General features: G+C 45.1%; 2 protein-coding genes across 3 annotated transcripts; one reads left to right on the top strand and one right to left on the bottom strand.

Annotated features, from left to right (window-relative positions):
* The first annotated feature begins 1,795 nt into the window (after positions 1 to 1,795).
* Positions 1,796 to 16,082, top strand: fbxo7 (F-box protein 7). 2 transcript variants are annotated; one of them, XM_053641372.1, is made up of 10 exons: positions 1,796 to 1,985; positions 12,414 to 12,539; positions 12,697 to 12,922; positions 13,227 to 13,487; positions 13,726 to 13,870; positions 13,965 to 14,048; positions 14,242 to 14,337; positions 14,769 to 14,945; positions 15,219 to 15,265; positions 15,358 to 16,082. In XM_053641372.1, the coding sequence occupies exons 2-10, from the start codon at positions 12,418 to 12,420 to the stop codon at positions 15,670 to 15,672; spliced, it is 1,473 nt and encodes a 490-aa protein (XP_053497347.1). In that variant the 5' UTR covers positions 1,796 to 1,985; positions 12,414 to 12,417; the 3' UTR covers positions 15,673 to 16,082. The 2 variants fall into 2 exon arrangements, with proteins under 2 accessions (XP_053497347.1, XP_053497348.1); XM_053641373.1 differs by lacking the exon at positions 1,796 to 1,985 and adding an exon at positions 11,845 to 12,099.
* rtcb (RNA 2',3'-cyclic phosphate and 5'-OH ligase) lies at positions 5,364 to 11,761 on the bottom strand. Its single transcript, XM_053641370.1, has 12 exons — positions 11,197 to 11,761; positions 10,124 to 10,202; positions 9,969 to 10,036; positions 9,659 to 9,758; positions 9,335 to 9,491; positions 9,055 to 9,211; positions 8,794 to 8,953; positions 7,526 to 7,701; positions 7,253 to 7,441; positions 6,901 to 7,011; positions 6,651 to 6,770; positions 5,364 to 6,511 (listed from the first exon to the last, which is right to left on the bottom strand). Exons 1-12 carry the CDS (start codon positions 11,287 to 11,289, stop codon positions 6,404 to 6,406), a joined length of 1,518 nt encoding a protein of 505 aa, XP_053497345.1. The 5' UTR covers positions 11,290 to 11,761; the 3' UTR covers positions 5,364 to 6,403.
* Positions 16,083 to 16,093: the final 11 nt, after the last annotated feature.

Genomic DNA, 16,093 nt, shown 5'->3' with positions numbered 1-16,093 from the left:
TTGATTATAGTGGCAATTTCTGGTTTCATGCCGTTCATAATGCTGTTTCTAAGATGTGCCTCCCATGCTGTGACGGCCGCATGCTCATCTGCTAGAGCGTCGGGTTTCTCCAAGCCTGAGTTTGCGTCATGGATCTCAGTGAGCCGGGACAGGTACTGTGATACAGTCTCTGAGTCTTGTTGTTTACACGTCGCTATTTTTGTCATGTCCAGTCGCACAGGAAAGGTGTTCGTCAGCCTCTGCTGGAGATTTGTGCTCTGTACCTTGCGCTGACTTCATCATCCCACTGTGGGTTGATCAGGTGGGCATCGTTCTCTGGGAATTCACATGAAACCTTGATCCAGTCCGTGCCAAGTTTTGCCATGAGCAGTTGTCGTAGTTCATGAGTGGTGGGTCTGAATTCTCTGCAGAATATCTGAAGTTCATCCCCAAATTTTCGTCCTCCTACTTCATGGAGCGCCAGCAGATGCGTCATGCTGCTCCTGATGTCTTCTGGCTCAGTTCTGACAGGTTTGGAGTGGCGTATGCTGGGCCGCTTCATCGTGAGGAGGTGCCTCTGAAACTGCAGGTTCCTCCCTCCTTATTGGCTGTGGGCGTCGCGGTGGGGCGGAGTCCAGGTCTGGATCGGCTTTCTGCAATTTAGCACACTGAGAAACAGATGAGGGCCCTGCCTGGCATTTTTTCTCTCTTTTATGTGCCTCGCTCTGCCATTCAGTAAATGCCAGTCAGCCAAAAACTGCACTTCACTCTTTGTTCTCTCTCTCTATCTCTCTCTCTCTCTCCTTTGTCTCCAAATTACGTTTCAGTTGTTCTAACTGTCTGAGGCTAAAACTACCTCTTTTCTGGGAAAGCACATTCTTTAACCCGTACATCATATTGGTTCAAACGTCCTTCCCCATAATTCACACACACAAACATGATATTAGGATCAACATATGAACACCCTGTACATGCCGTAGCCTGTGTCTCAGGAAGTGCTTTGCTACATGTTTTTCCCATATTCTTTATTTATATATATATTTTTTCTTTTACGGCTTCTATAACTTTCAAAGTTTTAATCAATTTAATGTGCTATGAAAATCAAGTGAATATGCATTCTCGTGCACAGACAGAAAAAGGTTCAAAATGTGTGCCAAATCTCTAGACATTCAATTAATCATATAACCTATAGGTTCAACAGAGCAAACCTTAAGAATGTGAGAGTTTATCTGTGAGGGCGAGTCCACATACAGCTATTTGGTAGGACTTAGTTTTCTCTTCCCTTCTTTTTTAAAAAAAAAATATATAATTATTTTTTATCTCAGTAGAATTTACTTGTGTGTTAAATTTGCATGATGGAATGAGTCAACGGGGCATGCCACTTGATGATAACCCGCCGCAAAAATACTGCACCTCTTAATAAGTACTCTCTTTACTTATTCACTGCTCGAACCGGACTCTTTCCGTTAGCAAATATTTTTACCGTTATCTCTCACTCTCATATATATAGATATAGATATAGATATAGATATAGATATAGAGATATAGATATATTATATATATCTTAGTTTTGAAGCTGTGATCTAAGAAACACCAATCTCTCTGCCGTCACTGAGGTGAAGTTCCTGGAACTTATAAGAAATCGCTCCATGTAATACTTCTCTCAATGTAATACACACATTTCTTATATCATTGACTCCCTTCCATACACACAGCAATACACGATGACCTCATAAAATTCTAATTCTAAATCATTGACTCTCTTCCACACGGACAGCAATACACGATGACTTCATAAAATTCTAATTCTAAATTCTTGATGATTCCTACAAGTCAGTGTTGAGGCTGCATCAGTCTTTCGCTCTGCACAATAAAGGTCAAACTTTTCCTAAAGCATCCGCCAGTTTGCTTGTTATCCAGAAAAGCTGAAAGACTCACACAGCCCAGCCAGGAGACGCCAAACTGTTGTGGAAATTAGACAACACTCGCAGACTCGTCCTCTGAAGGTAAAAAGGTTTATTACAGAAAGATGGTTAATACAGGATAGAATAAAGCAGGATAGAATAATGAGAGCGCTCTGAGGTGCTTGTGCTGAACCGCTACTATATATATGAAACGCAGAGCATGACACACTTCTGTGTACCGATAAGAAGCGGTCTGAGACAGTTCAAACAGGCTTTGTTTTAGGGGTCTCTAGAAGATGTGCAGACGAACCTTGAACAGAAGAACATGTTTGTGTCTCTGTAAGCAGATAAACATTCTGTGCTGATCTCAGTGACATGACATGGCCTTCTTAGGCGTTATCCTCAGATGAACATGAACAAAATTATTACAAAGTAAAAATGAGTCATTTCCCTCACAAGCTCCAGGACCTCACAGCTGAGAATCGGATGTAGTAGAGAACCTAAAGGAACCTTTCTTCTGAAACAGTCTGTGTTCTCCTAAAATATATTCAAGTGCTGCAGGGATCACTTGAGTAAATAATTACAATTAACCACAATAAAGCAGCAAAGTGCAATAATCAAAGACATCCTGTTAATAATAATAATAATAATAATAATAATAATAATAATAATACTACATCTTCGTGTATCACCTAATCATGTTTTTTTTTACAGATAATAAACGTTCAAAATAATGATTAATTGATCATCCTTTATGAATTATATGGAAATCTATGAGAATTAACACAAGATTAAATATCAAGGCTTGAAAAAAAGATGATCAGCATTACACCATTTATTTACACAGTGCTGAAATTCAGTATTAACACTACCGCAATCGGAATAAAAAAACACGCAGTTTGCAAAATGCAAAATAAATAGATAAATAAAAAATCAGTGCTGTTTGTGTTTAATTAAATTACTTTATTAAATTCACTTTAAATTAGTGAGCTTTTCAAATCCTGCTGTCGTAAGGCCGTATTAAGTTGTATAGGGGAAAAAATGTGACGGAAAAACAAGCAAACTTGTAGACCTAGAAGGAGAAAATAAAACCGGTAAAGTGTGTGTGGTTCTGGCAGGAAATGGCGGATACAATCCTCACGGGGCGATTAGAATCTCGAACATGAAGCTTACGACTCCTCTGATATAGAACCGTAACGATCTAATGCGTGGTGTACAACGAGGACAACTTCCGTTCTAACTACTTCTTGTCGTGGAACTGGGTTTCTTGCCTCTTGGTCAGCAGAACCCGAGAGACGCAGAACAGCAGCGCGCAGCATTGCTCGCGTACCGCAGAATTCACCGCTCATTTCTCTGAATGTTTTCCCCTCTAAATGCTTTAATAGCCACACGACACAACACACTATCTGGGTTAAATCGTTCCTGACAGCTCCCTTCAGTTCCATTTAAAAAAACAACAAACATTTTCCGGTAGTTTTTCTGTCACCTAAACACTTAAACACATACTGAACCGTTACAGCTCCTAAATCTAGAATTACACCAAAGATATGAATTCCATTTTGTTTCGCCTGTACTTATTTTTGATATCCCTACAGGTCCTTGGCCCCTAGGTTTGTTTGTTTATATGTGTGTGTAGACGGATAGATAGTCTGCTTCACTAATTATATACGTAACAGAAGGCCGTCGCTCATCAGGTAGTCTACAGCAGAGCCTGAGCCTGTCGGAGAGGTACTGTCAGCCTGTCAGAGGACATCTGAATGGCACTGACAGCGAAGTAGAGCAAAACAAAAAATGCTTTATTTGGCACATTTACTATCAGATTTTCTAATAAATAAATACGATTTTTAAAAGATTACGTTTAGAACGGTGTGAAGATTGATCATTTTGCCGTCTTTACCCACTCCCGGTTTTGGAAATGCACTGTATTCTGGCGTGAGCGATACGATCGGAGGTACGGTGTGTCATTATTTGACTCGTAATTGGCTTGGGAAATGCCAAACTTCCAATTTCTCTTTAAAACCTTTTAAAAGACCTCACAAACGAACTCTCATCCCTCAGATGAGAACACCTCAACTGTTGATAAACACACGTTTGGCAGATTAGCTGAGGATAGTGATTGATTAACAGGATTATAATCCTAGACTTAGTGACTGTTCCCCTGTGCTCATTTCCTAACCAAGTCGTCACCTTTTAACCATGACCTCACAAAAAAAAAGGCCCAAACTACATCATTTTGTCATCTGGTTATTCTTGTCAATCCTGTACTTGGGTCGTTGAACCATGGACACATGCGTAATCTACTGTTTCTGACCTGCGTGATTTCCATCTGCGTGATCTAGTGGAGACCACAGGGTTTGTAACACTCCCCGATGCATCCCCTGGACAGTCTGTTTCATGCCCCTGGAATGGGCATGATGACTATTCAGTGTGTCGATATTGCTCCTTCTCGAGTGTGATGTTGGTCCTTCTGAGAGTGAGAGCCAAGTTGATGGTGAGAATCTATCGATATTGTACTGTTCTGTACTCAGCTGAGAATGGGAATCACTTCAGTTAATGCTACTGCTTTCAGCTGAAGGTGAGAATCGCTCAACCATATCTTACTTGAGGACAAGACTTGCTCAAAGTCTTAATAGTGTATTCTATTGAGGAGGAAATGACTCACCAACCCTGGTCTCTGAGATGGCAGGTCAAGTCTTATGGGTAAGGCACCATGGTCTGTTTGTCCAGAATGGGGCAATCGACAATACTGGCTTCATGGACCATCACATGCACTACGGTGTCATCCATTACAGTGACAGAGGCAGAAAAGCAGCAGTCTTGGATTTGGCCAGTCCCATCCTGGGTCACAGGCCCTGTCTTTGTCCCGTCCGTGAACCACATTGGACATGGAGTCGTCCGTCTATTCACAAACTGGTCAACTTCCACCCTGCCACTGAACTGTACCACATAGTTGTGAATTTGTCTCCGGACACAGACCCACTGCATGACAGCATGTCCATGGTCTGATTGCAATGACCCAGCTGGTAGATGGGTAGACGAGCTTGTTGCTTGCTGCTGAGGCTGTCTGCATAGCAGCCAACCATTGAGATTGAGAAGTATACACAGACTCGGTCATTACAGAGGCTCTACGATGACTGGCACACCTTTCATGAAGACCTTGGGTGGTCGAGCTAACCCAAAAGGAAAGTCCCTGAACTGGTATGTTCTGCCATTCAAATCCACCTCGCAGGTCTATGGTCACAAACTAGTTGTGTTTTCTCACCGCTCAAGTGAGATCCATAAACCGGGTCAGGCATGTGATGTGTTGCAATAGCTGGAGGACGTCAGCTTTAGTCTTGCTAGGGCAGCCTTGATGTCAGGTGGTGGTACATTAACGGCACGATGGCCAAGTGACCGAAGATCACAGGTTCAATCCCCATTCGTGCCTTTCAGAGGTCTTTCTGTACTACAGTATCCATCTATCTAAGCGTTTTGCAGTGTTCTGGGGTTACACGCCGACCTTCCGAGTGCTCCATATGCAGGTTCTTCCTCCAGGTTGAGCGTCAAGTTCAGACAACAGGCTGCAGTGTTAAGTACATCAGGGTCTGTCTTTATACGCAAGGTAGCACTGTACTGCACATCACTCTACTGTTGCGTTGCTACTAACAGGTCTTGCATTTGGCCAGCTCCTCTACTCTGCTTTCCAACACAGTAAAGCCGTGTATTTTCTGCTCTCCAAAGGGCTGAGCAGCCGAACCCTCTCGAGTTGAAGTTTTTCCTTTTATACGAGTGGACGACTTTTAGTACACAGGAAAACTCTACTAATCACGGAAGGAAACCGATACGGCGGGCTTGAATGGAGGGAAGTAGAACAGTACAGGCTCAGTATCTGCTGTCTAGAGAATTGCTGTTACTCGAGCAATCCGGGTCGCGTTGAGAGCAGAGAATGGACAACGGTGCCATGCGAGTCCACAGCGAGACGCCATCCAAGGTGTCCTATAGCAATGTGAACAAACCAAACATACAAGAACCAGAGCTGCAGTTTCTTAAAGAGTGGTGAAAATTCCATGAAATATGGGGAAAATCTTTACAAAACTTAGCATTCGATCATAAACCTAGAGAAGTTACCGTGCCTGTTAGCAAAGTTAGCAGAGAGACAGTGACACACAAATACACAAACACAGTTTTGCAGTGCTACAGGACAGTTCATCAATCACTGATGCTTTTATTCCTGTTTTTCACAAAATCCATCTTCAATCTCAATCAACAAAATACATTTTAGCCCCTTGCTTTTATAGCAATAAAGCTGTTAGGCCAAAAAAAAAAAAAACCCAAAAAAATAAACTTAATGATCGTTTCCTAATCTGGTGAAAGGTTTTCTCTCTGCATACAATATCATGTGCACGCATGCCAAAGTCTTGCCTCTATAAAGACAACAGCCACTCTCTCGCCCGTGTTCCCAAATCATCCGCTCTGTTTATTTGCCCGTGGGAACGATCTCTCAGCTTAACCATTCGCTGGCGGTGATGAGGCGCTCACGTTTAACCCTTAATCACAGCGATGGGTCGAAGCTTGATGGCCTTCTTGCTGATGCCGGCGTCATGGCACGTGTTCACCACATCTGTTACATTCTTGTAGGATTCTGGGGCCTGAGAAGTACAAGATCGTGCTTCGGTCACATTTACAAGACCACACAAACTACATGCAACAGTTTTTCTTGTTTGTCTTGATACAGTGTCCTAGTGATGCCTTCCCCTAAAGCTATTTCGACTTCATCGTGTTCCTCACCTCCTCCATGACCAGTTTTGGTGAAGCCACTCTGATGGCGATGCCCATATCAGCCAGTTTGTCCAAAACGTCCTGAAAGTCCAGATTCCTGCGGGATTTAGCTCGGGACAGTGCCCGACCCTGCAAAAAGGCAACATACAAACCTGTTAGAAACATCCAAAATAAAATGCTTACCGTTAAATGTTTATGATCTAACCCGGACCAGCAGTCTCTGAATAGTTACAGGTGACGGGTTTGTCCTTGTACTCACTGCGCCATGGCAGGTGGTGCCAAAAGTTTCAGTCATGCCCTTCTCAGTGCCAGTCAACACGTAGCTGCAGGTGCCCATTGTGCCACCAATCAACACAGGCTGACCAGTCAGCTGGAGAAGAGGGATACAAAGAGGAATCTCCAGCATCGCCCGCTCACCGTCTCAACCCTATTTTTACCATTAGTGTAATTCAAGCTGCACTTCTTACACTCAGTGTCCCTCCCCTCCATAATTACAAACTTCTAAGAAGATGAAATTATTGGATTTGATCCTACATAATCTCTGACGAGAACAAAAAGCAGTTTGAGAACGCACTCCTAACACAGCCACGCATGTTCAGGGTTGTGCTTACCTGGTAGTCGACTGCGATGAGAGGGTGATGAGGGGGGAAAGCCCGTGTTGAGCCCTTACGATGCACCAGCAGGGTTTTCTGCTTGCCGTCCACCATGTGCTCCTCCACTTTAGCAATGTTATGGGACACGTCATAGATCACATGCATATCCAGATCATCAGGTGTGGTGTTAAACACTTTGGAGAAGGCCTAAAGGGGCAGTTAGCAGATACTGTTTGTGAACTCTCTCGAGCAGGGCTCACTGGTATAAACGCGAACCGTGTGTGAGCTCACCTGACGTGTAAGGAAGGTCATGGAGGAGCGGTTGACCCAGGCGTAGTTGCCTGCAGCCGCCATGCCCTTCAGGTAGTCCTGACCTTCAGGAGAACCGATGCAGGCACAAGCGAGTTGCCGATCGTTTACCACGATGTTGTCACGCTTCATCGCCTTCTCCATGGCCACCAAAGCATCTACACGAAACACGAATACGAAATAAGCTCACCACACAGCATCCCTCCATCGCCAAAGCACGCGGTTCTGCTGCTCGTTCTGCTTAGGTGATCGCTAGCAAAAACGCAATTTTCTCTTTAGAGAAATCCATCTGAGTTTGGCGAGAGGTTTTAAGGGACTCCATGACAAGGTGGAGATCCCACACCAGGCTGACTTTTAGGAAAATGTGGTGGACAAAGTTGCCATGCAAGTCCACAGCGAGACGCCATCCGAGGTGTCCTACGACGCACTGTAATGGACGCCACCTCGTTCCTAGATCAGGAATTTGCGCCGTCGGACAGCCAGACAGTGAAAATCCCTGATCTAGGATCGAGGCGGCGTCCGTTACAAGCTGCAGGAAGGCTAGTTCTCTAGGAACTGCACTTCTTCGCACTGGATCCAAACACCGACATCAGGTGCACACCGCTCATGGAACACTTTACACCCGACCCATGTACTCTGGACTCCTGCGTTAAAGACAGGAGTATTAGGTTGGCAGTCCTCGAATTCTACTTCACTAAAATGGCCAAGTTCACAGGTGCAAATAACCTGGCCCTTCTGTGCAGCTCAACAACCTTTTGCCACACATCACAGCTATATTCCTTGGTCGTACCCATTGTTATGAATGTCTAAGGGAATTTGGCCTATGTCTTACCTCATATTTATTCCCCTGTGAAACAGGAAGTCATGGTTTAACAATTTCCTGTCAAATATCAATGAGAATATTCTTCAAATATATTTGTAAATGTGTCATGTGGTCACCGTGACTTTATTGGAAGGTCTCAGCATGCGTATCGAGGATGAAATTCAGTGCCTCTGGTGGTTCAGAAGGGGTTAATAGAAGGATGGAATTAGGTGCACAAAACCTTGTCGCATGCTTGGGGATCCATTTGATGTCTGGTGTGTGTGCACAAGAGCTCAGAATCACGCAGCAACTAAAACAACCCGTTTGTTTCGGGTCACGTTTCCTTCGAATGACCTCACCAGAACCCTAACTGCATGTACATTACCTCAATATAAAAACACACAAAACTTCAAAAGGAAACTGCAGCAGAGCAGAACAGAGCGCCTACCTGTGGCCACCTGATGTCCCAGCCCACGACTCCCGCTGTGGATCATCACGCACACCTGACCCTTGTGGTCGATGCCCATCTTTTTGGCTGCGTAGTCATTGTAGATCTCGTCCACCACCTGGATCTCGGCGTAGTGATTCCCTGCTCCCAGCGTCCCAAGCTGCAGCACAACAGCCGGGTCACGGATTTAACCAATAATCTAAGCGCTGGATTTTTACGCTAGCGAAGTGAACGGTGTTGTGCGGCTAGAAACCTGCGTACCTGCGGCAGTCCTCTCTTTTTGGCCTTGGAGGAAACCTTGTTCGGGTCGGCCTGCAGCATTCTGCCGTACTCTTCGCAGTGCTCTTTATCTTCAGCCCAGGCGTAGCCCTCGCGCAGAGACCAGTCCATCCCCATCTCCAGGGCCTCCTCCAAATCTCTGCGCACACATAAATCAGTCCTAAACATTCTCCTTAAAATGTTAGAAGATGTGCAAAGCAATGGCTCTCCATGGCCAGGATCGACTGTTTTAGAGTGTATACGTGGTGCTGCTGGTGTTTACTTGGCATTCATGGGAATGACTCCCTTGGACCCGACTCCTACAGGGATGTGGTCAAAGAGAGCCTGGGCCAGCTGTTCCTTCACCGGCTGCACGTCTCCTTCATCCAGGTTGGTTCTCAGCAGGCGCACACCACAATTAATGTCAAACCCTACACCACCTGCACAGGTGCATCCTCACTGTTAGCTCAGTACTTGCATTCACACGCCTGCACAGGGACCTAAAATGAATTCTCAAGGAAAAGGTTTCAGAGTTTAAGGATCCTCTAACAATCAACAATCGCTGCACGCTGTCTTAATACGGTTCGATACAGCCTTCCCTACATACCTGGTGAGACAACCGCCGTCGGGTCGCTCATGTCGAAAGCAGCCATGTTCCCGATCGCAAAACCGTATCCGGAGTGAACGTCAGGCAGGCCTATAGATCTCTGTGACATAAATAAGGCTGAGTAAGTACGCAGCACCTCAGCACATCTTTAACGTCTCAGAACAAGGAGCACTTACAGGAAGTCCCCCTCTTTCCCCTTCCCAAACAACTGCTAGTTTGCTTTACTACTCTACTGAGAGTCTTGGCTTGTACGGTAAACATGCAAACCACATTACGTGAGCAAAAACCTAGCAACAAATCACACGCTCACATGCACGATTCCCGGCAGAGCCGCCACATTCCCGATCTGCTTCATAGCGGGCAGAAATCCGCCAAGACCTGTTGGCACAAAAAAACATCCGAGTCAAATATCAGACGAGTCCGAGGCTGTTCTTAACTGATGACTTGTAGAGGAACCCATGATACCTCCTCCACGACATGCGTTTCGCAGCTCTTCGAACATCAGCTTCTCCAGCGACTCGTTGACATAGAAGACACCCTCCACCTACAGCACGTTACAGTTCATAAAGAGGAAACAGCAACAACACCGAGTCAGCGTTTTAATCCATCAGTCTTCCATATACGTACGTACGTATGTAATGATTCGTCTGCGGCGACGTTACGTGATGCTACTTCAAGCGACCTAGTTGCTTCCGTAATATTCAGGGTGTCGTCTAGTAAGAATAATTTAGCAGCTGGATTTGTAGTTCAGCATCGTTGACCCTCATTTAATCAGGTTTATCGGCTGACCTAGCTTGAGACGGCGTCACGTTAGCTTTCGCTGACATTACGAATTTATAACGAATATTTCGCCATAAAGTATTGTAGAGATGGAAGGATGTGCTGTTTATTGTTTCCGATACAGAAACCTCGAGTATCAGCCAACGTCGGATGATACCCATCTGATGTTTATTTGTTTTTTTTTTCTTTAAAAACTATACAAACTAGTTATAATAGTAATAAGCTTTGACAGATTTAGAAGCATTGAGAAAAGGCAAGACCAGGCAAATTTAGTTTTATAGCACGAGGCAACTCGAGGTGCTTTGAATCAATGAGGCTTTGCTTTCTAGCAGCTGGTACAGATGGTCTAGCAGTTTGACCAGGTCAGGTCAGTCTGAGTCGAGTCAGGTCAGGTCAGTCTGAGTCAGGTCAGGTCAGTCTGAGTCAGGTCAGGTCAGTCTGAGTCAGGTCAGGTCAGGTCAGTCTGAGTCGAGTCGAGTCGAATCAGGTCAGTCTGAGTCAGGCCATGTAACTCAACTCTTCTCTGCTAGTGTAACAGTTATGTAACTAGTTTTATAGCAGTTTAATGACGTGGCTACATGACGTAAGAATAAAGCACTTCACATAAGGCTTTACAACATTTAATGTTGAGTAAATAACATTAGTTCAACTTCATTAACTGTGTGACTGACTCCCAGTTTGACATGGAGCAGGAAACAATCTGGGATTGATTCAGAATCACTACAACACGTTTTTTTTAGAGCTAGACACTGAATTACCTTCATGTTTGGGACGAACCCCTTCTTGATTCGCCAACATGTCTTGTCGATCTTATCCAAAAACTGCAATTCGTCGTTATAAGAGCGACTCATTGTTAATTCTAGCCTTTCAATCCAATTAATGGAAGCTGTAGTAGACTCCTGTGTCGTATGTCACAGCGCTCGCGCTCTTCTTCTTCTCCAGTGTGGTGGTGGTTTTACTCGATACCACCAAACTCAACACTGCACCCTGCCGGTTACACAGCCGCAGCAAAGGATTATATCTGTATACTGGGGACTGACGTCGTAACTTGTAATTCCCAACCAAAAAACAAAAACAGCTTGAAATTCCTACGCGTGACGTCATTCCAATATGGCATCTCAACAGTAAACAAAGTCCCTTTAAATGAGTTATACTGTGTGTGTATATGTATACACACACACACACACGAACACACGAGTGTTTCCGTTAGCTCAGTCTACATGTAGGGACATGTATATGCATGTTAAATATTTAACACTGACTCTACAGGTCGCTGTCCTGAGAAGGAAATTACACATGACTCATCACAGTTAGCTTGTTGCTAACAAACTACGAACATTATGGCGTCCATGTAAACCCCCCTCCTTCCCCCCTCTCCTTCCTCCTCTCTTTCTCCCCCTCCCTTTCCCTTTTTCGGTAAACCGAAAGCAGCATTTCTATCAAAACAACTCGTATAGCTGCCTGGACCGGGGGAGACTTTCCGAATGGAAAAGTGATTTGCATGCGCATTTCAAAGCTGTGTGCTTTTGTTTTTATTTTTTTTTTACAACAACAAATCCACTGGAACGAATCTTAACGTTTCTGCCTTCACAGCCCTGTGTTAAACTACAGGACGCCCCTTTCAATATCAACAAACAAACAAACAAACAAACAAACTTCAGGTAAGTCATGATTACTGACATTCTCGACCTTAAAGAGTGATTAACTCGGGTGTCGAAGCTGTATTTTGTTCAAAGCAGGAAGTTCGTGTAGACTTTGGAAAGCTAGTGCAGCAAAAACATAACCAGGTGAACCAGTCAGCTAATGTGAGCTAGCAATCTGAATCATCATGGTTGGGAAGTAACTAGCTAACAGACTGTCACATACTGGTCATATGTGGAGGTCTGACGCACTGTTCAGTCTGCTAAAGGTTTATAGTGAACGTTGTGTAAGATGTGAGTGGACTGAGGTGGGATAACTCTCTTCCCCTGTGCAGAAACATGAAGCTGAGGGTGAGAGTGAACAGGCGGACCAGCCGGGTGGAGCTGGAGGGACCCGATCCGACCCTGACCCAACTCAGCACCCGGGTCAAGGAGGACTTGCTGCCTTCACACGGACTCGGGTAAGTTCCCACTACTACAAAGGTGTGTTTACACCTCACCTTTCACACCTATATGTGCTTGTCGAACATCCTCGTGTTAGATTCAGCTTTTTTTTGTGCTGATGTACTCCGTAAGTGTTAAGAAAGGCTGTGTGTGTGTTCCTCTTTCACTATGTAGCGCCGATACAGAGTTCAGTCTGTCTCTGAACGGGGAAGAGCCTCTGACGGACACAGGACAGACCCTCTCGTCATGCGGCGTGGTGTCAGGGGACATGATCAGCGTGATACTGCCTCGTACCGACTCCTCGGCTTCCTCGCCGTCGCCTTCCTCTCGCCGGACGCATGCTGTCCCAGCTGTTCAGCAGAACACACCGCAGATTCCCGCCGGACTAGGTACACACGAGGTGAGTGCCGAGATGTACACGATACAGACGTTTTAACATTTTTTTGTTTGAAGTGTTTTCGATGCTGTAGATTAGACTCAGGTAATGACGGGAAGATGTCAGGAAAGTGAAACCATAACCACATCTTGGCATCTGTAGCTTTCTCTTTCCGAGAAGCCAGTTCTTTTCACTTACTTTTGGTTTGTTTGGTGTATTACGTTTCAGACTGTGACTCGTTCCACGTAATAATAATAATAATAATAATAATATAAGAGAATATTATTTATAGCATCCTGTGAGTTTTGCTGGCGATTGTTTCCTTCAGTCAGGCGCCAGCAGCAGCCACCAGAGCGGAGAGAGTGCATGCGCTCCTGAGACGGACGAGACGGATATGGAGAGAGGTGAGGATGAAGACGAGCCGGTGGGCCTCTTCATCCCTGAGCCCATGCTGTGCTGCGAAGCTGAGGATGGGAAGGTCCCTCACTCTCTCGAAACGCTGTACCAGGCCGCACGCTGCAACAGCGCCTCCGACTGCCTGCTGTTAGCGGTACACGTCTTACTGCTGGAGACCGGCTTCCTGCCACAGGTCAGAGGTCACACGCAATGCAACCGACAGTATGTCGACAATATTAAACCGACAATATTAAATATTCAGTATCATACATCACTTTTACACGTCAAACAAAGTAAGCTTGATGAGTATTTATGGTTGAGTATTAATGACACGCCCATGTTTTTGTAAAGAATCAGATCGATTAACAAGACGGTCTTGTTTTGATGGTGTGGTTTGATGGTGTGGTTTGATGGCGTGTGATGTGCCGCAGGGTTGTGACGTCAGAGCCGGGGAGATGCCCAGCGGCTGGCGTGTGGCGGGGGGCCTCTACAGGCTGCAGTACTCTCACCCGCTCTGTGAGGACAGCCTGGCTCAGGTGGCTGCTGTGCCGATGGGCCAAACACTTGTCGTGAACGGTACGCACGTTGTTGCCGACGCCAATAAGAATGTTCTTCACAGCTGCTTCCGATTGTGTTGTCAACATTGCTGTTTTGTTTTGTCTTCTCGCAGCCACTCTGAAGACGAGCAGCGCGGTAGAGAGTTCACGGAAGCTGGTACTGAAACCGGACGCGTACGTGACTAAGGAGCGGGCAGGTGCAGAAAGAGACACTGAAATATAAATGAAATGAAAATATCTGTGTGTCGTTGTGTGTAATCGCGCTACACCACGGAACAGTTGTTCAGCTCAGGCATATAATGAAATGAAATATTTTTACACTGTAATAAAGTTCTCTTTTGTACTTATTGTCTGCGTTATGTATAGTTATTTGTCTGTTTGGCTTCGTAGGTGGAAACGCCGGAGTGGCCTACAGAGACTTGCCGAAACTGTCTCGTGTTTTTAAGGACCAGTTGGCTTACCCACTCATTGCAGCAGCTAGAGAAGGTACGTCCTTCAATCTGAGCCGGCTCTCCCTTTACTGCGCCGCCCCTGTGCGCACTAGTTACGGTAGATTTATAGCCACATACACGAGCAATCAAAATGATTCGACCCGCATTGCAAATCAGGTTTACTTTCAAAATTTACAGACTTTCAGCTGTTTTCAGTGAACAAATCAAACAGGGTGATTCAAAAGTGGTTTCAACAAATTCAACTTATAATGATTTCTCCAGTCTCGGAACGATTCAACCCCTTCATGGCGAGCATCTTTAGTACTTAGTAGAGCACCTTTTTACTGTTATGACCTGCTGCAAATGAGATGCAGAGCTTCTGGCAGCGTTCCTGAGGAATCTTAGTCCATTCCTCATGAGCAATGGCCTCCAGTTCAGTAATATACATGAAATGGTGTGTGTGTGTGTGTCTCCCTCTCTCTGCAGCACTGGGTCTTCCTGCACTGTTTGGTCTGGCTGCGCTGCCCCCCGAGCTGCTGTTAAGGATAATGCGGCTGCTGGACGTGCACTCTCTCCTAATGCTGTCCGAAGTATGCAGACATCTGCACTCCGCTACCCAGGATGCCTCACTCTGGAAACACCTCCTGCACCGTGACTTCAGAGGTATCAGCGCATCACGCAGGCAGTCCTATAGAGTTGAAAATGAGCTATATATATATATAAGTGTATACAGTCACACAGAGCAAAAATAGATATAGTGTGCACACTACCACACAAATGTCTAAGCGTACAGGTGTAGGTTATTGTTTAGCATTTTGAACACTATACTGATGACACCTAATAGACAACTGTACTAGAGCACTCTCTCATATATTATTATATATTATATATATTTGAGCTCTGTGGACCGTCAGTTTTTTTCTTCTCTTTGTGCAGTGAATAGTCAAGCCGACACTGAGCACAGAGATACAGACTGGAAAAAGGTGCGGGAATTGAAAATGCACAATTGTTAAAAAATGATTTTAAAAACAAGTTTGAACTTCACTGACGCTTCTCTGTTACTTAAAATTCACAGACGTACAGAAAGCGATTTAAGCAAAAGAAGGAGCTGGGAAGATACAGATCGAGGTGTTACTTCTTTCCAGTTCCCCCAATTTATCCTCCTAATCCATTACACATCCCTCCGCTACCGCCTCTCTTCCCGCCCGGCATCATCGGAGGAGAGCACGATCAGAGGCCCCCCATTCCACAGGGCATCCTGCCACGCCCACGCTACGACCCCATCGGCCCGTTTCCAGGTCACGAACCGCGTATCGGGCTTCCCTTCAGCCGCCGCTTGCTGAGGCTCGGCGGGAGCCGAGCGCCAGACACCAGGAGAGGCTTCATCTGAATCCACTTTCCAGATAGTTCTACGCCGCCCACACTCGCCGTCTCAAAATCCCGCAAACTCACACCGGCGCTTAACTCCGATTTGTATACACGCTCCGGAGACGGGCACGTTTCATCATCTCCCTGTCCGGCATTCCAGAATAAACTACATGTATTTGGACAATAAGTTAGCAGAGAGAAGTGAAGACGAGACGGATGACTCCGCTCTCGGATACAATTTCTCTGTTTTTTTTTTAATTTATGTGATTAAGAAACTAAATCTAATTTGACGGTGTGGGGGTTATTGGATAAAATAAAATAAACATGACCAAAAATGCCTTGTCAGTTTTTTTTCCCCGCACCTACCTTTCAAGCAAATAATCATTTCTAAAAAATGTTCCTTTTTTCAGTTGTTTAATTTAAATAAATAAATGATTTGAGCA

This window comes from Ictalurus furcatus, chromosome 14 (genome assembly GCF_023375685.1).
Source record: "Ictalurus furcatus strain D&B chromosome 14, Billie_1.0, whole genome shotgun sequence".
Classification (NCBI taxonomy): domain Eukaryota; kingdom Metazoa; phylum Chordata; class Actinopteri; order Siluriformes; family Ictaluridae; genus Ictalurus; species Ictalurus furcatus.
The sequence above is the reverse complement of the archived record's forward strand: the minus strand, read 5'-3'. Positions and strand labels throughout refer to the sequence as shown.